The sequence below is a fragment of the Camelus dromedarius genome, chromosome 5, assembly GCF_036321535.1.
Source record: "Camelus dromedarius isolate mCamDro1 chromosome 5, mCamDro1.pat, whole genome shotgun sequence".
Taxonomy (NCBI): domain Eukaryota; kingdom Metazoa; phylum Chordata; class Mammalia; order Artiodactyla; family Camelidae; genus Camelus; species Camelus dromedarius.
The window spans coordinates 85,197,862-85,218,745 of record NC_087440.1 but is presented as its reverse complement, the minus strand read 5'-3'; the positions used below and the strand labels follow the sequence as shown (position 1 = coordinate 85,218,745).

General features: G+C 51.8%; 1 protein-coding gene across 1 annotated transcript; it reads right to left on the bottom strand.

The window, feature by feature from the left end:
* Nucleotides 1–5,747: 5,747 nt before the first annotated feature.
* SERPINA4 (serpin family A member 4) lies at nt 5,748–13,698 on the bottom strand. Its single transcript, XM_010987785.3, has 5 exons — nt 13,597–13,698; nt 11,503–12,168; nt 8,037–8,310; nt 7,006–7,165; nt 5,748–6,234 (listed from the first exon to the last, which is right to left on the bottom strand). Exons 2-5 carry the CDS (start codon nt 12,149–12,151, stop codon nt 6,037–6,039), a joined length of 1,281 nt encoding a protein of 426 aa, XP_010986087.1. The 5' UTR covers nt 12,152–12,168; nt 13,597–13,698; the 3' UTR covers nt 5,748–6,036.
* Between the last annotated feature and the right edge of the window lie 7,186 nt (nt 13,699–20,884).

The window sequence follows — 20,884 nt, the reverse complement described above, 5'->3', positions numbered from 1 at the left end:
GAGCGTTATGTCAGCCCTGCTCACTGCACCAGTAATGGAACTGAGGCTGAGAAGGGACTTTCCAGAGACGGGCATCAGTTAGGGACAGAGCGGGGCTGAGTGCACGGGTCTCGGCTTCAGGGCCCGGGCTCCCTGCTTAGAAAAGGGCTGTCCCCAGGATTTCTGTGGGCTTGGTTGGAATGTCCTTTCCTACTTTGAAACTGGGGCTCCCAAATTCAGCCCACACTTTCAAGAACATTTCCACGTGCTGGAGTGTTAGTTTGACCCTTGTTTTGTTTCTAAGCTCCCCATGCCTGGGGCATCCTAATACTGGGTGCACCGTGCATGGCCGTGACCCAGAAGGTTACGTGGGTGACTGTGGGGTGTGGAGTTGGCAGAGAAAACAGAGGGTCGGACACTACCCAGAGGAAGTGATTTTAATGCTTAGCAACCAGGGTCCCTCCATGACCCCTGAGATATCCCCCTTCTCTCTCCACGGTTTTGGGCCCAGTTACAGCCCATTACTTCTTTTAATCCTTATAACCACCCTGCAGAGGGGCTAATCTCAATCTGGAGACAAGCCCGGTCCTTACCAGGCATCGAGTACTTGCTTTGTGTTCACTGCCCTGAACACAATGCGTTGAAAGGTGGACATAAGCATCCACGTGGAATCAGTGAGAAGATGGAAGCACAGAGAGGTTAGGTCACCAGCCTAAAGGCACACAGCTTTCAGGGAGAGGCGTTAACAAGGTAGAATTTGGTCCCTTCTGTTCGAGTTTTGCTTTCTGTCCATTGGGCCATGTGACATGAGCAAGTGTCCTTTATCTCACAACCTGGAGGCTCCCAAACTCTGTGCCACTGGGTGGAAGTCAGATTCGCCTACCTGTGGCAGGATGGGTAATAGCCCCTCTAAAGGTATCCGTGTTCTAATACCTGGAACCTGTGAGTGTGGCCTCATATGATGAAAGGGACTTTGCAGATGTGATCGAGTTAAGGGTATTGAAACAGGGGGACTATCTTGGATTTCCCAGGTGGGTCCCAAATGTTATCACAAAGGCCCTTCCTTATGAGAGAGCGAGGGAGGAGATCAGAGTTAGAAGAAGCATGGTCATGGAAGCAGGAGTTAAAAAAAAAAAACAATGTGATGTGAGGTCGTGGGCCGAGAAGTCTAGAAGAAAGCCTGGCCGTTATCTTGCTGTTGGCCCAGTAGACCCAGTTTGGACTTCTGACCTCCTGAACTGTAAGAGAAATAAATTTGTGCTGTTTTAAACCTCTAAGTTTATCATCATTTGCTACAGCAGCAACAGGAAGCTGGTGTAATCCCCCCAAATGTATTTTCCAGGAAACTACCTGGGAAAGACGGGACTGAGCAAGATACGGAAGAACCTCCAGCCCGTGGGTGCTGTTGGTGGAGACACCCCAGGTGCAGTGTCCCAGGCTTATGTTTTAAGGAATATCTTGAGAACTTGGGGGAATGTGACAACCCCTGACTCCCCATCACCACTCAGAAGGGCTCAGAAGGAACTGGGGCTGAAGATGGTTCCTTTGGAGGAGAAAGTTTTGGGGGTGTCTCAGGGCATGGCACCCTGGTGTATTAGTCTGCTCAGGGTGCCTGGACAAAATACCACCAACTAGGAGGGCTTAAACCATGAAATGTGTTTCTCGCAGTTCTGGAGGCCGGAAGTCCGAGATTAGGTTGACATCGGTTTCTGGTGAGATCTGTCTTCCTGGCTGGGAGATGGTGCCTCCCTGCTGAGTCTTCACGTGGCCTCTTCTCTGTGCATGTGGGGAACAGAGAGAGGGATCAGCAGCAAGTTCGGGGGTCTCTTCCTCTTCTTCCAGGGACACCAGTTCTAGGGGATTAGGGCCCCACCCTTATGACCTCACTTGACTTTAATCACTTCCTTAAAGGCCCTGTCTCTGGAACAGTCACATCGAGGGCTTTGAGCTTTAACATACAGAGTCTTAGAGGACACAGTTCAGTCCATGACAACTGGGGTGGGAGGGTGCAGTGGGCCAGCAACCGGAACATGGGAATTGAAAGGACCGGATAACCCTGTTTCCATTGGCACCAAGAGCAGCAAAGAGCACCATCCTCAGCAGGCAAATTCACCCCGGGGTAAAGGGGGATCTGTCAGCCCACGGAGTGTGGGTGACAATGTTGGACAGAAAGGCTGTTAAATGGGGACTCCTACTGTTCCGCCTCCTGGCTCCCACCACTTGACCTGTTCAGGTGGCGTGCCAGCTTGGGCAGGCATGCGAAGTCGTGACCCTGCTCCAGAGGAGAGTTGTGACGGAAGATGAAATATGATAATAATAGTGAACATTTGTGGCGCACCAAAGACGTGTGCTTTACATCCGTAACCCATCTGGTGTCCACAGCGGGCTCGTGTATTAGGCAGTGTCATCCCCATTTTACAGATGATGGAACCAAGGTACAGAGAGGTGGCCCAAGTCCCATACCGTGTTGTGGGTGGAACTGTGCCCTCCCCCAAATCGAGGCCCTAACCCCCCAGTATCTCAGAATGTGACCGTATTTGGCAAATGGGTCATTACTGATGTAATTAGTGCAGATGAGGGCTGCTGGAGGAGGGTGGGCCCTTGCGCCGATAGGACGAGTGTCCTTATGAAAAGGGGAAATCTGGACGCAGACACACGCACGGGGAGAAGGCCATGCGAAGAGGAAGTGGAGCTCTACAAGCCGAGGAACGCCCGAGAGGGCCAGCAAAGCCCCAGAGGCTCGGGGGGAGGCCGGGGCCAGGTCCCCCTCACAGCCTCCGAAGGAAGCAATCCGGCCAACACCTGGCTCCTGGACTTCTGGCCTCCGGAAGGATGGAACAGGACATGTCTGCTGTTACACCACTCAGGTTGTGGTCCTTTGTTACGGAAAAACTAATGCACTAGCAACGCACTAACCCGCCGATACACTCAGGAATTGGTGAAGTCCACACGCAGACATGGGCACGCTGGCTCCAAGGTCCAAGCTCTGCACCTGGGTGCTCGGCGGCCCCCTGGTGACTCCCAGATAGCTCTTGTCCCTGGGCCTTGCTCATGGCAGGCACTCAGAGCGTGGAAACCATTCGCCCTGGGTCTGCCCCTTCTTGGAGGAGAATTCCTCACCTTCCCAGGCATCTGGGGATGGAACAGGCTCCCTCCTGCCCAGCAGACGCTCACACATTCACACACTCAGAGCCAGGGGCTCCCAGGCCTGTGTCTCCCTTCGGTCGCTCGTCCATCCGCCCTCCACGGGTACAGCTGCGGTGGGGCTCTGTGCCCCTTACAGGTGAGGAACCTGAGATCCAGAGAGGTAAGAGCTGGCCCCTCCCGCAGGTAATGGAGAAGCTGGGGTGGTCCCCCCAGCCCCCGTCTCACCCCAAATTTCAAGTGCCTCTTCCTCCACTGAGGAAATCCCTCTGACTTCCTGGTTAGTGGCCAGTCCCCACTCGGTGACTGCTTGTGGCATGAGGAAATGAAAAACCCAATGAAGCCAGGATGCTTCTCTCCACACCCACTTACGAGGGCCATGCAACTCATCCCTCCACTGGCATCTGGGGTCCCCCAGGCTCCACGCGGACACTCATGACACTCGCCGGCCTCTCTGCCCTCCCACCCCAAAGCACCAAAGACTTCGCCTTTCCTGCTGGAGGAAGACCAGGGAAACTGAAAGCACTCTTGGCCCTCTAACGCCCAACGCAGGTCCCAAAGCAGTGTGCCTCCAAGGGGCATGACAAGGGCCCCACAAATAAGAGACCCCACAAGTCCCTTTTTTTAAATACGCCAAAAGTGCATTTTGAAATCTGAGAAGTTGGACCAAATATTTACCCAATCAATCCCGGGGATGTGTCAGGGGTGGTGATGCAGAACAAACAGCTCAGGGACCTTGCTCAGGGCATAGCCTTTTCCATTCATTCGTTCATTCATTCATTCACCAACTATGGGTTGGGCCTCAGCCACATGCCAGACCATACGATCAGCACCTGGGCCGGGCACCAGAGTGAGCAAAGGCACAGCGGGAGCAGGGCCCCGCCTTTCAGATGTTCCGGCTAAGAGAGGCTGGGGCGAGGGGGACGGAAATGACTGTCAGCCAGCCATGTCTGATGGTAGGATGACTGTCTGCCTTAGGGAGGAGAGAGGCAATCGTAGGAAATCCTGGTAGTGTCTCAGAAACAGGGAAGGGAGCGTTCTGGGTGGAAGGGACCTGCAGGGACAAAGACCCAAAGGTGGGAAGCTCTGGGCAACCTGAGAAGACAGCAGGACTTTCCTTGGCTGTGGTCATTGGAGGCATGGGAGCACGAGGATGGAGAGGCAGGCAGGGACCAGATCAGGGAGGGCCTCGACTGTAGGTAAAAGAGTTTGAACTTTATCCTGTAGGCACTAGGGAGCCATTGAGTGCTTTTGAGCAGGAGGAGGATAATCAGAATACGAAGGCATCACTCTCCAGGCTGAACTGAGGGTGACTACCCACCTTTTCTCCCTTTTTTCACACCTGGGCTTCACTTTCACACATCACCCCAGCAGTGTTGTTGCCACGGTAACCCTAGGCCTGCATCTTCTTCCAGGCTTGTCTGGGACGCTTGAATCCATCCACCCCCTGCCTCTGGAGGGGCGGACTTGGGAGTGAGTCGGCTGGGGGCCTGACTTTCTTTCTTGCCTGGGGGTTGTAAAACAGAACCTAACATCCCAGCAGGTGTAGGGGGAAATGGACCAACAAAGCCAGGGGGTGAGAAATAGGGGGTGCGTTCTTCGGAGCTTTGGGGGACTCTGGATCCTGAAGCATTTCCAGGCGCTTGTCCCTGGAGACCAGAGCCGGTGTGATCTGTCCCAGGCTGGGTTGCGTCAGCAATTTCCTGAAGTGGGACCCACCTGAGGCCACCCCTCCCAGCACAGAGCCCCCCTGCAGAGGCAGAGAAGGAGGGTGGGAGCCCTGGAAACTTCTCCTCCTCAGTCCCTTCCACAAGGGCTTTTCAACTATAAAAAATAATGGACTGTCTCTTATTCCGGATATTGGTTTCCTGGTTTCCCATAAGGAGACTATTCCTGCCGCAGCGGCATGACTGGGGCCAGGGACCAGGTCACAGTCTCTGCAATGTTCTGACTCTTGAACAATCGTCATTACCAGAGCTGGCTCACAGCCCGCGCTCCTCCATCACTGGAGAAAACTCTGGGTTAGTGACGTGAGGCCTCCTGCCTCCTGACACGCTGGCCATCAAGAAAACCCACAGGGCCCTGCCCAGAGAAATGTATTTGCCAGAAATTACCAAGGTTTTGGACCCACACAGCTGGGTCCTGTCGGCCTGCCTCCCACTGTCAGATTGGGAGAGGGTTATTCTCACAGACCTTCCTCAGAAGCCTCACCCCACATCCTCAAAGATGGTCTGCGCTAGACCCCTGGGCCAGCCTCGAATACCCAGCTGGGGAAACTGAGGCCCGAGAAGGGAGGGGATGTGCTGGAGGCCCGGAGCATCTGAGTGGCAGAGCAGGGGTGTGAAGACACGCCTCCAGGCCCCCATCTTGTGTTCCTTCTGCTGCTGCGCACTCTGCGACCTCGGCGGTCTGTTCTGGGAGAGACGCTGGCCACATCTCCACGGCCACAGGCTGGGGCAGAGCCTCACTGAACCTCCCTTTCTTTCTCTGTGGCGGCTGCCTCGGTGGCTGATCTTCCAAGACCCCGCTCTGAAACAAGGCACCATTCCCTGCTAGGGGCGGCTGGCTGCCCACACCCCTTCCCCTTCTGCACACACCCTGCCAAGCCACTGTAACCAAGCTCCTCACGGCCATCGTTTTGTTTAATCTGTACAACTACACTGGGAGGGTTTCTCCTACTTTCCAGGTGGACACCTGTTCAAAGAGGTTAGATGACCTGCCTGAGGCGGTCCAGCCCTGGGGAGCTCAGTGTCCAGTCCTCACTCATCTGGTACCACCCCCATCCTTCACCCTCACCAGCAGCTTCTGCCCTGGATCTTCCGCATCTTCTGTCTCCCGCACTCCAAGCTGCTCACACCCAGCCCTCCAGTCCACGTCCTCCTGCTTGTAACAGACAAGCCAGCCCTGGGAGGGCTATGGTTTCGTGGGGTCGACAACCTTCCCCAGAAAGAGGATGCTCTGGGTGTTGGTGGAAAAGATCGCCACGAGGAAGGGCCGGTTAAACCAAAGGGCTTGGTGACGGTCCCGGGACAGAAAGGTGAAAGAGTGGCTGGTGGCTGCTGCGGCCTGGGCTCCGCTCTCACCCACCTCCAGGATGGCCTTGTGGAGACTCTGGGAAGGAAGTCACAAGTGTTACCGATGGGAGAGCTAGACTCCGGGCTGAGAGAGGACTGAGGGGCAGAGACCACAGAAGAGCATACCACACATAAGACCCTTGTTAGAGATATTGAAGTAAGAATTTCTACCCTGGGATATTTGTTGAGCTCGATGGCCTCTTATTTATCCAATAACCATCACGATCATTGATGGAGCACATTCTGGGTGCCTGTGCTCTTTTTAATCTTCTGAACCATCCTATGAGGTCAATGTAGTATGCCCATTTTACAGATGAGGCAAATAAATTCAGAGACTAGGTAACCCTTGAATGTTTTAAGAGGTAGAACTGGAAGTCAGATTCTCAAACCCAAGGCTCTACCCTCTTGTGCACCTTTGTCTTACGTAGCTGAAGTCCGAGATCCCTTTCTCTTGTTCAAGAAATGTGTGGTACACAGCCTCCACCCAGCCTCATCTGCATCCCTCCTCTGTTTCTGTCATTGCATTTGTCACTCTCCGCTGCCACAGTCTATGAGGGTGCCGTCTCCCGGACTTGAGGGAGAGCTCTCTGCGGGCAGGGACTGGGTGGGTGCTGGATCCCCGGCACCGAGCACCACACCCAGCACATGGAGGGTTGGTTCATGGCTGCGCAGGCCTGTGGATGACTGAATAAAACTCGGGCTCTGAGACTTCACATGGCGGCAGAGAGCTCACCCATCACCCAGCAGCTTCTAAAGGGGGAGGTTCCACTCCGAGGTCTCTAGGGGCTGATAACCTCAGGTGACTTACCCTGGATAGCTGCAGGTTTAGCTGTTGGGTGATGTCGGACAAGTCAGCCGGCTGCGAGAACAGGTCTGTGATGCCCAGCTTGGGCAAAATCTGATCCAGTTTATAGGAGCCACTAATGGAGAACTTGGGGATATACAGCTTGAGTTTCCTGTAAAAATACCTGAAAGAGACACTGGGTTAAAATTCTGGACTTATGAACAAGCCAAGGGTTCCAGCCGGTCTGTGCTCTCCTTGGCCGCACTCCCTAGCTGCCCCCACGCCATCTGAGTTCTGTCATCACAAACGCCATTTGCCTGTCCCACGTGCACAAACACGTGCTTCCAGTGGCTTAAAGGCAGCTGGTCTGCCCCCAGGGCCTGCGGTGTGCAGGCCCTCCTTCCCTTGGGAGCTGGTCTTCAGCAAAGGCTGTTTTCTGCAAACGTGCCAGGGCCCCCGGGAGATGCAAGTCTCCCCAGGGGGCAGCTTTGCCTTTGTCTCTGACGGGGCCCTGTGGTTTCCACTTTCTTGGGACCAGTTAATTTCTTTGGATAGAATTCCCCTCCACCACGTGCGTTGTATGAATTTTCCATTTGAATGTGGCCTTGGCCTGAGGTCCTGTTTTTACAGGTGGTTGGCCCCAGGGTGATGTGAAAGCTTCTGCGCTACTTCCTGGGGTGGGTGGCTGGGGTTTCCTTAAACCCCTTCTGTGCCAACTCAGCCAGTCATCTTGACCGAAGGGCTACCCACTCATTGTACAGGGAAGCCCCGCAGAGAGCCAGTGTCACTTCAGCCGTGACCTGTGCAGTACAAGGGCTACCTCTAAACCAGGACTCAGCTCCTGGTCTGGCTCTCTTTCCCCTGATGAGGGCAAAATCATATTTTGGACGCACTGTAAGTGTTCCTTATGTAGGGAAACCCATGGACCATCTTGGAGAAGAGAAGAATTCTTCCATGATTCTCAGTCCCCATTTGAGTCCCTGGCTTTCATTGGGAGGGTCCGCTTGGAGGGTGGGGCTGCGGAGTCAGCACCACGGGGTACTCTGGTGGATTACCTCTTCTGGAGTAAGCTGCTCCATCTTGTTAGCATCTGTGGAGTCAAAACTTGTTCCACCTGCTTCATTTTCCCTCGGTTAGGAAGGATGAAAAGGGCAGTTGCTTTGCCTTGGTAATCCAGCCGCAGCACCGAGCAGGGCAGGTATCTGTCGTGAAGATACCAGTGGTGCCGGGCATCCTGCAGCATCATAGGCACCTTGACTGTTGTGGCCTCATCAACATAGAAGTCTTGGGGAGTGGCCATCAGGCGGGCGAACGGTTTCTCCCACAGAGCTGGAGGGAAGAAGAAAAGAAGATACAGGACATCCAGGGACCAACAAGCCCATCCTCCAGCCAGGGCATGCGTCCCCAACCATCATTCCAGACCCCCACCTCGCCATCCCATCCGTTCAAAACCTGATCTGCCTGGGAAATGGGCCTTGGGGCTCATATAGCGTCTAAAATGAGACACATCAGAGGATATCAGCAAGGTTGTTTCATGTCTTCACCCATCACCTGAAATTGTTGGACTTAAAAGATTCTGCCAACCTCTATCAAGCCATGAAAGACATGGAAGAAACTTAAAAGATGTATTACTAAATGAAAGAAGCCAGTCTGAAAAGGCTACAAACTGTACGGTTCCAAACAAACGAAATTCTAGAAAAGGCACAGCTACAGAGACAATAAAAAGATCATGGTTTCCAGGGGTTTGGGGAGAGGAAAGGAGGGAAGAACGAATAGATGGAGCACAAGGGATTTTTAGGGCAATGAAATTATTCTGTATGTTACTATAGCGGTGGCTACATGTCACTGTGCATTTGTCAAAACCCATAGAATGTACAACAACAAGAGTGAACCCTAATGTAAACTATGGCCTTTGGTTGATAATAATGCCCATGTGGGTTCATCGATTGTACCAAACATGCCACACTGATGAGGGATGTTGAGGGGAGGGGAGTGTACATGTGTGGGTGGGGAGGGCTATGTGTGAACTCTGTATTTTCTGCTCAATTCTGCTGTGAACCTGAAACAGCTCTAAAAGAATAAAGTCTATTAAAAAAAAATTGGGCCAAACTGATGTTTGTGTAGCAGTAGTGCATTGTGGTTTCTCTCTGGCATGTCTTTCCACTGTCATAACGCTGTTTTTGGTGACTGAGATCCCTAACTTTAACGCGGCAAGTCTATCAGTCTCCTTTATGGTTGGGTCTCTGTGTCTCCTTTGGGGAAATTCTCCCTCCTCCAGGTCAGGAAGACCCTTCCCTGTACCGTCTACAAGCTTCAGTCTTACCTTTTGCTTTAGGACTTCAGACCAGTTTGGGGGAGAACTGACACCTTTACCATATTAAGTCTTCCTATTCATAAATGCAGTAGACCTTTTTATTTAATTTAAGCCTACTTTAATATCTTTCAGTAAAATCTTATCCGCAGAGATCCGCACATCTTGTTTGTGTACTCTTCATTTTTGAAGATCAGCCCCAGTTATTCCACTGCTTTCACCATGTCACCTCAACTGAGGTCTTGGGGCTACATTTAGGTCCCCAGAGTGGTGGACAGATGTGTCAGAGGGCAGGACATCTATTTCCTTTCTATTTCTGGAGAACCTCCTTTCTGGTGCCAGGATCGCTAACCCAGTTGGAACTAAGTCTCTGTCAGGAAGAGAGCATGGAAACCTTCATTATTTCTGGCCAGAGCGTTGGGTGGGGTGATGGTGTAAATACATGTAAATAACATTACATTTTAAATGGAATGGAGTCAACAGAACATCGTGCAGCCACTAAAATGAGAGCTGGATAAAGTTTTCAGTAGCATACAACAACACACTCACACACATACAAGTGCCTGGGAGAACCGGTAACATGCGCATGAAGTCTGTAGAGTGTCACCACTGCCAGCCTCCTGGTTTTGCTCTTGTACCACAGTTATGCAAGATGCTATCTAGGGGAACCCGGGTGAAAGGTAATTGGGACCTCTCTGTACGACTTTTGCAACTTCCTATGAATTTATAATTATTGCAGAATTTTAAAAAAATTTAAAGTTTTCAATGGTGTGTGAAAATTCTACACGCAAAATGCCAGAGATAACCAGTCTGGCTTGATTATTAGTCTGGAACTGCGTCCCAGAATCTTTCTTACAGATTGTGGGTTTAAGGTGGTTACGAGGGTGAGACTGGGAGGTAGGTTCGAGGCAGCCACCGCACACTGAAGTCTTCACAGGCAGATGGGATGACGGACAGACCAGGGGAGACTGCCCGTGCTCTCCTCCGAGTTCCTTGTCCCAGCTCTACCCTGCTGACCACCAGTGTCCCCAGGCCGCCGCCAGGTACTCCCCCTCATGGAACCGCTCTAGTGGCTGGATGTGCCTGGCGTATAGATTTCCTGACAGGCTCTAACTTGCCCCCTGGCCCCAGTGACTTTTTCTCTGTCTCTCCACTCCCTTTTCCTCCAGATTTTCACTTTGCCAGCCCCTCGCACAATGTGCAAGGGCTAATTCTTGTAACTACACCTTGCCCTTAACACTCATGGTGACTCTGTTCCCTGGATGGGACCCTAAGTGACACACACTGTACAAAATTGTTCCCACCTGTGATTTCAACTGTATTGACATGTGTGTGCGAATGGAAAATTGGGAAGAATTAGGTTAAAATGTTAATGTTGGACCAACACAGCTTTATTTTTGTAACAAGGAAATAAAGGTTTATTTTTCTTAAAAAAAAATGTTAATGTCAGTTGCCTCTGGAAGGTAAGATTATGGGCAACTCCTATTTTTTCTTTTATACATTTAGTATGTTTAAAGGGCTCCAAAATTGTTATCATTAGAGTAATCACAATGACACTAATTATTCATTGAGAATATGGAACAGTCAGGGCTGGCACATTTCTTTTGCAAAGGGCCAGAAAGTAATATTTTTGGCTTCGCAGGTCATTCTGTCTTAGTAGCAACTGCTAATCTCTGTCCTGTGAGAGCAGCCAGAGACAGCACAGAAGTGAGTGGGCGTGGCTGTGCGCGAATAAAACTTTATTTACAAAGACAGGTGGCCCGTCAGGCATGGCTGGGACCTGGAGTTTGCGGATCCCTTTGGGCACTCTTCCAAGGAGTGTACAAATACGTGACATCATTTGATCCTCGAAAACAAAACTTTGACGCTCTTACTTAAAGCAAACAAGCTGCCCCTTTTGCACTGCTGATAAGTGGACAAGCTTCCATATGAATCCAGCCATTCAACTGTTATCATTGGATAGAATGTATTTCATACATTGCTATTAGTAAAAAGTAAATAAGGAAATATGTCTAAAGGTAGGAAGGGATGGAAATCTCAATATTACACAAACTTAAATATCTGATGCTCTAATATTAAATTTTCTGAAGGCTGCTTGGCTCATCAGACGCAATCTATTCACTTTCCATTTGGGGGAGTCTTTTTGACATGTAATCCTTCAATAAATGAGGTGGGGGAAGCATAGGGTCCACCAGCAAATTGACTCTTACCTTTGAAGTAAATGTAATTCACCAGCACCATCACCGTATCTGGGCGGATCTCGCTGACCAAATTCACAATCTTCCCTCGAGTTTCGTTCTTGACATGGTTGTTGATGAGCTGAGTTGTGCCCACAGAGTCGAGGAAGTTGGTGCGGAAGAATCTGGACTCATATAAGGTCGAGGAGTCGTTTTGGAATCTCGGGAGGAGCTGCAGCTCTGGGCTCAGGAACAGGGCGCTGCCCACGCGGACCTCCAGCCTGTCGCCCGGAAGGTGGAGCGTGTGCAGGAGGTGCTGGAATCCTCGGTGGATGTCGGACTCCGGCACCTCCGTGAGGTTGAAGCCCAGACCCTCAAGGATCTGGGTCCGGCTGGGCGAGCGGACCCCCAGGGACAGCATGGCGTAGGCGGCAGAGATGCTCAGCGGGGAGAAGAAGATGTTGCCCGCGGGGGTTTGGGAAGCAATCAGGTGGTAGAAGCGGAGGGCAAAGACCGTATTGCCTGGGATGATCTTGAGGCTGGGGGAGCCCTCACCTGCTGCGGGAACCTCCTGATGGGTGTGGCGGATGTGACCCTTGCTGTGGTGCTTTGGGGGCTGCTGACCATGAGAAAGGGCCAGTAGCCCAGCCAGAAGGAGAAGCAGGCAGTGGACAAGATGCATCTTCCCTGCTCTCAGGTCTATAGGAGGAAAGAAGTGCCCAGGAAATTCCCCAGCAGAACACGCAACCCTACTGAGAAGCCGGGCAGAGCCCCCAGGGTGGTAAGCGACTCCTGTAGATGGGCTTGTGGGGGACTAGGAAACACCCTGCCCTCCACGTGTGTGGTGCAATGATATTCTGCAGAGATGCTTCAGATTCACAAAGCACACTCCCTGTCCACCATCCCAACCCCTTTCCCATCTCTGGGAGCTCTGCACAGCGCTGAAACCATTCCCATTACAGAGATGGGGAAACAGGCTCCAAAACTGACAAGTCCCAAACAGTGAACATCCGAGCTAGAACACAGGTTCCCAGACTCAGCCTGGGATGCCTTGCACCATATGAGTTTATTTCCTTAGCCCAGTGACCCATCGCATCAAAGGTGCTAATCGCCAAATTCTATGTTAGCATCTACTCCACAAATATCCCTCGTGTGCTTTACAGTTTGCAAAATCGCTTTTATGCCGTTTGTTTTGACCCTGTTATCCAGGCAGAGGTCAGTGGAATTGGTATGCTTACCATCACCTGGTACAGGTGAGATCACTGATGTTCAATAAATGATGTGTCCAAAGTCACAGGGGTAGAATTGGTCCCTTATCCTAATGAACTTAACCTGCCCCAATAGGATGCTCGACTTCCTTTACCAAATCTTCTCTGCCCCCTCAAATGGCCCTACCATTACCTGGTTCTCAGCCCCCTAACCCAGTTGTCATCCCTAACGTCTGTCTGGCCTTCCATACACCCCACCCCGATTCAGCCTATCGCATGTCCTGCAAGTTCTTCCTTCGGTCTCTCAGCCCCTCTACTGCTGTGACCCTGGTTCAGGTCTCCAACATCTTTCACCCAGACCAGGGGTCAGAAAACTTTTCCTGTAAAGGACCAGATAGTAAACGCCTTTGCCTGTGGGGATCCTTGCAAAGTAGTTGCAACCACTCAACTTTGCTGTGCTCGTTGGAAAGTGACCGTGACAAGGAACACCCCTCCCCCCAACATGGCTTCCTACCAACCTGTAACGACTGCCCTCCCCCCCCACAACTCTCACAGACTTCTCTCAGCCTTGCAGTGAGATTATCCAGAATTCCTTCCTGGTGAGAACCCTCCAAAAACGCCTGGACTGGGAGCTAGGAGACCTGGATCACCCTCTGTGTTTAGTCTTGGGGGAGGTTGTTCCCGGGTCTGAGCACCACGTCCCCCACCGCTGCAGCGAGGAGGTTGGTACAAGCATGTGTCAGGCTCTTTCTAGCCTTTGTCACCTCTAGTTAGGGTGATCAATTGTCCCAGTCTGCCCAGGACATTCCTAGCTTCAGCACTGAAAGTCCTGTTGCAGAACTCCCAGTCCTGGGCAAACCAGGACGATTAGCCGCCCTCCCTTTACAGTCTCCATGGTGGCCCTCAGACGGTTACTCACAGCACAGTCAGTCCCGGAGCGGACCCCGGGCAGCTGTCTGAGCTCCAGAAGTGGCCCAGGAATGTGGCTTGGGTTTATTGAGCCCAGGAAGACTGGAGAAACCTCTATGCACTCCCTACCACCTCTCTGATTAGGTAATTATTAATGAACAGACCCACGGGTACAGCACAGAGTCTCACTACAGAAAGAAACCTCACTGGAAGTTGGCTGACCGCCTCCCAGGAGAGCCCCCCTTCCCTCCTGGGGGGCCCCAAGGGAGCTCACCCCTTCCTGATTGTGTAATGTGTTGAGGTTCGCCTGATTCTTGCTTTTCCCTGAGGCTCAAGGGAGCCCCTTAGAGGACCTGGTCTCCACTCTCCCCTTCAGTTGCTACATGAGCATCCCATCCCCCTCTGTGGGTTTCTGTTCACCTCCCCCCACCACCCTGAACCTTGTCATCCCCCCATCCCCACCCCCTGCAAAAGCCAGAGCTGGGGCACTGAACTCCAGCGCCTTCACGAACCTGGTAAGGCAGCTTCTGGGTGACATGGTGGGGAATTGTGGGCATGTGGAACTGGAGTCAGCTCTCTGCGGCCAGATGAGACTCATCTGGGGGCTAAAAGCTGCCCCAGGCCTCCACTTTGCAGTCCTGACTATATGATTTCTGAGGAGACTTCCTGCTTTACAGCCGCATGGTTCTGGGACGGAACCCACTGAAATGTCACATGGTGGGCTCCCAGGACACTGCAATCCAGGAGCAAGGGGGGCGTAGGGTGAGAGCAGGTGCCTCCATGGGCCAGAAACCCAATTGCACAGTCCCTCTTTAATCACAGAACTCTCTCTCCTGTAATCAGTGAGGCTCGGCACCCTTGGACTATTCTGGGACAGCTGCATATGGGGGTGATGTCTGGCTGTTTCTCAGGCCATTTTGGGAAGGACCACATGGAACGATGCGACCCTCAGTGTCCTGAACAAGATGCCCTAGAACATTCAGGCTTTCTCTTGTAGGCTTTTCGGAATGGCTCTCCAGGTACTTGGCGGAACTGAGTGAAATACACACCACTGGGCAGGGAGATCTGGAAGCCCTGAGCTAGGCGGAGCAGGTCCAAGGGCAAGCCTGGACCCAGCCGGCCTGGGGCCTGAAGCCCAGCTCTGCTGCTGGGCCCCGAAGGTTCAGGGGTGTGTCCAAATTGACACCAAAAAAAAAATGCATCAACACAAGGGCAAGAGAGGAACTTGTTGTGCCGGATCAAAGTGAGAACTCATGTCAATTCTCTCTCCCCTTCTCTCTCACACACACACACACACACACACGGTACTATCCTTACTCCATTTTACAAGATGAAAAAAGTAAAGCCCAGAGAAGTTCTAGCTCAGACTCCAGAGGTGGGATTTGCACCCTGAACTGTTCTTTCTCTGTTGGGACAAACTGTCACTCCACTAGAATACCAGCTCCAGTCTTGTTCACTGTTGTAACCCAAGCGCTAGAGCAGGGCGTGGCTCACAGCAGGGGCTCCACCAGTGCTCACTGAGGGGATGAAGGAAGGAAGGGTGCTTACTGATTTTTGATCTCACGCATGTGAAAATAAACAACTTCCTTTTCAATAGTTTACAACTTGGAATTTTGCTTACTTAGTTCTGGCTTCTGCAGTGAGTTAGAGGCTGATGCAACAGATTCCAGGGGTCAGTGCGTGCCTGGCTGCAGCTGGAGGAACAGGCAGCCTGACCCCACTGTGAATACATGGTGACTGTCCTTTAGTATCTGGTGCCTGCCCTTGCAATGCTCTGGACAGAGGTTGAGCTTCAGAGTCGGACAGGCTTTGCTACCACTGAGCTGTGTGACCTTGGGCAGGTCACTCCACCTCTCTGAACCTCACTTTCCTTCCTCTGTCAAATTAAAAGTTATTACTATTGGAACAGCTCATAGGAGGGGAATGAATGCTGTCCCCAAGTTTGAGATATGCAGATACTAACTACTAAATATAAAATAGATAAACAAGTTTCTACTGTATAGCACAGGGAACTATATTCAATATCTTATAGTAACCTATAATGAAAAAGAATATAAAAAGGAATATATGTATGCATATGTATGACTGAAACATTATGCTGTGCACCAGAAATTGACACAACATTGTAAACTGACTATACTTCAATAAAAAAAAAAAAATTACCCTCCCCCAAAAAACAGAAGACAAAAAAATGTGTCCAGCTCCACGTTGGTTTCCTTCTTCCCTCCCTGCAGCGGTGGGGTGGAGTGGAAGCCCAGAGAAATTAAATGTCTTCCTTCAGGTCACACAGCTAGTAAGTGGGAGATCTGGGATTTGAACCCAAGTGTCTCTGGTTCCAAAGCCCAAGATCGTAGCCTTCACCTTGTTACTGTTGGAAAGGAGGAGGCTGCCTTTTGCCCAAGAACGACATTCCTCAAAATGTGGCCCTGGAGTCCTTCATAAGAGGGTTACTTGCTAAAAGCAGAGAATCACAGTTTTTCGCTAAGTTTCTTGAATCAGAATCACGGAGGTGGTGCAGGGTGGGGCCAGGCATCTGCCCTTCAATGAGCTCCCCAGTTGAGTGCGATTTCCCTGCAGTTTAACATTCCACCACCAGAGGGCTCACTACCACTTCATCTGGCTAATTGCTGACCCCACTGTGAACACACGGAGACTGCTCTTTGGGGGTCTGGTGCTTGCCCTTGCAACTCTCTGGACAGAGGCTGGGCCTTGGAGTCAGACAGGCTCAGCCGCCACTGAGCTGTGTGACCTTGGACAAGTCACTCCACATCTCTGAACCTCACTTTCCTCATCTGGGCTCCTACTATGGCGAGCAGCTTTGGAACATTCTTGTTGGTGGAAGCAGGGGAGAGTAAGCAAAACCTCACCCATAAGAACGCACTGTAGGATGTGGTCGTGACGTGTAAGTTCAGGAGTTCGGGTTGCCTGTATGGGGACTTACTCTGACTGCAGGTGGGGAAGGGGGTTAGGAGGGATTTCCAGGGGAAGGGACATCTGGGCTGAGCGGCATAAGTTACCAAGTTAAAGGAGAGAGGATGGAGCAGGGAACAGTGTTCCAGATAGGGGAACAGCATGGGAAAATGTGCTGCAGAAGAATGAATCGTGGAATGCTGACGGGCGCAAAGACCCTAAGAGAAGCGATTAGACAGGCTTACTGAGCTTGACTGGCTTCCAACAAGAGGAAGAAAGTGCCAGGCTGATGAAACACAGGATATCTCTCTTATCCCGCAGCCGGCACCTTAATGCCAAGGACATAATCCTACAATGGGACAATTTATGTCTCCCAGCTGGTGCATTAATTCCAAGGACATACCCCGGTACGTCTTTCTTTGTTTTCTTTCTCCCACCGAACCCGGAGCAGGTAATGTGATTGTGGTTTTCAGCCACTAAGGTTTGGGGTCGTTGATGTAGCAATGAATCTTCCAAACAGTCCCGGGCTTAGGGCTCTTCTAATGGCAGCTTTTTTCCTTTTTCTTTTCAAGGAACTCTGAAACACAGGTCACCAGATAGACTCCAAGTGGCAGGACAGCACCCGGAGAGATAAGGCTCTCACGGGTGAGAAGCGTGAGGCTGGCAAGGAGGCACAGGTCCACCTGCTGAGTCACTCACTGAGCACCCACTACGTGGCAGGCACTGGGCAAGGCTCTGGGAGGTGAGCATTGAGGACGCAAGGTCCTCGCCCTCATGGAACTTACATGCTGGTCCAGGTGATGGACAGGAAACAAATCAACAAATAACAGAACTTCAGCTCATGATCAGTGCCAGAAGGAACATGCGAGGATGAGGAGATACAGACTAACTGGGGGGTGGGTGGGCAGGGCAGTCCAGTCTGAGGCAGAGGGGAGGGCATTGGAGCCAAGACCTGCATGAAGAGAAGGGACAAGTGTGCAAACAATTGTGTCTGGGAGTCCCATGCTGAGGGGAGAGTGCAGTGCCCAAATCACACAGAGTGTCATTTCTGAGGCAGGTGACAGGGTATCTGAGCAGCACCAGGAGGCTCTGAATCCACGGTTCCGTTGCCACAGACACCTTCTCGAAAAGAAAGTAGTGTCCTCCTTCCTCACTGCTTACACACCATGGGAACCCCGCAGAGGGAGCCGGGGTCAGGGGAGGAGAACCGAGGGGGTGCCAACCTCCAACAGGCGTGTGGGCAGAGGATGAACGCATCAGAGACACATGGCTGACAGTTAACTCTGTGTCAGTTGCAACGAGCGGCTTCTGCGCAGGTCTGGCTGGATTGGATGTGCCTGGTGAGGGTTTGACCACAGTAAGTTAAAAAACCCAAAATGAGGCTGCAGGGTCACTCAAATGGCTGGCTTCATGCGTTCGGATGCCTGCAATCCCAGGGCAGTGGGAGCTGCTGGTGCTTCTGAGAATGTACTAATAACGAACATTTGAAAGTAACGGGCTCCCCAGCTGGAGGCAGTGACAGGCCAGGGTAGCTGGGAACAGGAGTCAGGAGACCTGGGACCTAACTCCACGATGATCGATTGGTCAGTGTGCCTCCAACAGGTCAGTTTCTTTCTCCAGCCTCAGTTTCCCCATCTGTAAATGGGGATGGCTGGACCAGTAAGGGGTTGCACACTGGACCTTCTTAGGGACCAAGCTGTTAATATGACAATGAGGCAAGTCACAGGAGCACCGTGGGAAATTGTCAGTGCCGAGGGCCACGCCCGCCACGGAGCAGATGCCCAGTAAACATTTGTTGAAGGTCTGGATAAACCTGGTGCCCAATCTAATGATGATGCCAGCAGACTTTCTGATTGTCCCAAGAGACTTGGAAATCTGGATTTCTTTTTTAATGTGAACTATCCCAATTTAAAAACATGGGCCCCTAATTTAAATGAGTTAAAAAGAAGTCTGTCCATGCCAAACAGCACAGCTTATACTGGCCTGGCCTGTTTACTACCAGTTGGCAATGACCTTGATGCTAGAAGACCTTCACGCCTTATTAAGCTCTGCATTCTTGGGAGGGAAAAAAAGAGTTTATGTCACACTTGGTGTGTTAGAGCATTTGAGGCTGGCTTAGGGGACCTTCCCAGATTCAAATTTAAAAGTTAAAAATTAAAAGATCAGACTCACCATCGGGAAAAATATCAATTATGTCAGAATGCTGATGAAAGCAGTGATAGAATAGAATAGGGCCGGAGGACTGACCCTGCTTGATTTCAAGATATTAAAAGGGACAGTAAATTGACAGAATGCCATGGCTAGAAAGTCAAATAAAGTGCATGTGTGCAAGCTAGACGTTTTCACATGGCTATTTGCCTCTAAGCTTCCTTGAGACCAGAGTCACAAGGGTCTGTTGTCTTATGTGGTTCTCGCTGCTCACATGGGCAAGGACACCGGTTCTTCATAAAGTAGCCCCTAACATCTCCCTTTGAACATCCCTGGATGTTTCTGGCTGCACACCCACCTGATCCTCCTCCCAGAATGCAGAGGAGAAGGGCTGTCAGGATGAACAGAGCCGGGAGCTCAGGAGCCACCTCCCCGCGGCAGCATCTCCCTCCCAGGTTAACTGGGAGCAGAGGAGCTGAGGGCTCAGGTCCAAACTGGGGGTGGATTACAAAGGGGAGCCTTCAGCTTGCTCTATGTCCAGCCCAGGGTGTCCAGGTAAGGATCAGCCCGGGATGCGGGGATGCAGATGCACGCGGTGCACTCGTTTCCCTGTCTTAGCTCATGCTGTTCCCCCACCTAGAGTGCCCGTCACCTGCTCCTGCTGATCAGGGGCCCCTCCCTTCCCCGGTCCTCCCACTCGGCCCTCAGCGCCCAGTGACAGATGCCCCTTCGTATCACTGTAGATGTTTGGGTCAAAAGCAGCCAAGTGCCAGTGATTCATATAGTTCAATTTAACACCCAGAGCTTCGTGTCCTGCCCTCCCCACCCCACTTTAGACTGCAAGTCATCCCCCACATTAAAACATTCCTCCACACCTCCAAAATATCCCCTCTTCAGGATCTGCCATCTCATTTAGGCAGTCCCCTGCCACTGGACATTTCAGTTGTTTCTGAATTCTTCCGCAGCCTTGGGAGATTATGCCGGCTGTGGGTCTTCAGACCTAAATACACGTCCATGCCCCATCTCTTCCCATGATAGAATCCTAGAACTGGGATTCTGGGCTTTGATCCTACACTCATCTCCTAGGGCTCAAACAACAGAAATGTATTTTCTGATAGCTTTGAAGGCAAGAAAATCCAAAATCAAGGTGTTGGCAGGGCCACGTTCCCTCCAAAGACTCCGTGGCAGGGTTCTTCGCCGACTCTTCCAGCTTCCGGAGGCTCTGGGCGTTCCTTGGCTGTAGCTGCATCCCTTCCGCCTCTGCCTCCGTCCTCCTGTGGCCCTCTCCACATGCCTCCTTGTGGCTCAAATGTTGCTCTGCCTTTCTCTCAGAAGGACACCTGTCACAGGATTCAGGGCCCACCTGGATAATCCAGGATAATCTCATCTTGAGATCCTTAACTTAGTGACATCTACAAAGGCTCTTTTTCCAAATAAAGTCACATTCACTGGGTCCAGCAGTTAAGACATAGACACACCCTTTTGTGGGCCACCATTCACCCCACCCCAGATACCAGAGGCCAATCGCCCTCCCTGGAGAAGCTGTCCCACTTCGCGCACCAGCAGCATGTACCAGAAGCCCTTTTTGTTGCCTGTTGCAGTGGCCTTGGGGTAACTCTTTGCTTCTCCGAGCCGCACTTCCTCTCCACACCCCCCCCCCCCCCGGGGATAACCGTCCCTGGGTCTCAGTGTGTCAGAGGAGGTGGAGCGCTTGGGGCTGTGCTCGGTCAGCAGGGCCTAGTGTGGATGCCCACCTGTTACTGTTCAGCCAAAGCAGCCAGTGCAACTTCAGGGCACACCCTGCAGGGTCACCCGTGGGTTCCAGAGACCAGGCTGAAGGAGCTGACTCTGCAGAGAGTCTATCTGTTCAACCCGCTCTCCAGGGCAACGCGATGCCAACCGAGTCTGGGAACTGCTGGAGCAGTGGGAAGGGGTCAGCCCAGCTGGGCCATCAGGGAGCTGAGTGTGTGCCCTGAGGACGAGAGAACGCCCCCAGGTCTCTCGACAACCTCACAGCCACTCCCAAAGCAGCAGACTGGTCCAAGAGAAGCCAGACCCTGGGGCTCGAGGGGGCCCTTCATTTCGATTTGCATTTAGACCTAGAGAGCGCGGGCTTTCAGTCTCGAGCCTTTCACGGTGTCTCTAGCTGTTTACCTAGAGGTCTGCATATACTTGGCCTCTCTCTGCAGACAAAGATGATTTATATAATACTGTATTATATTATGAGAATTCTGTATGGC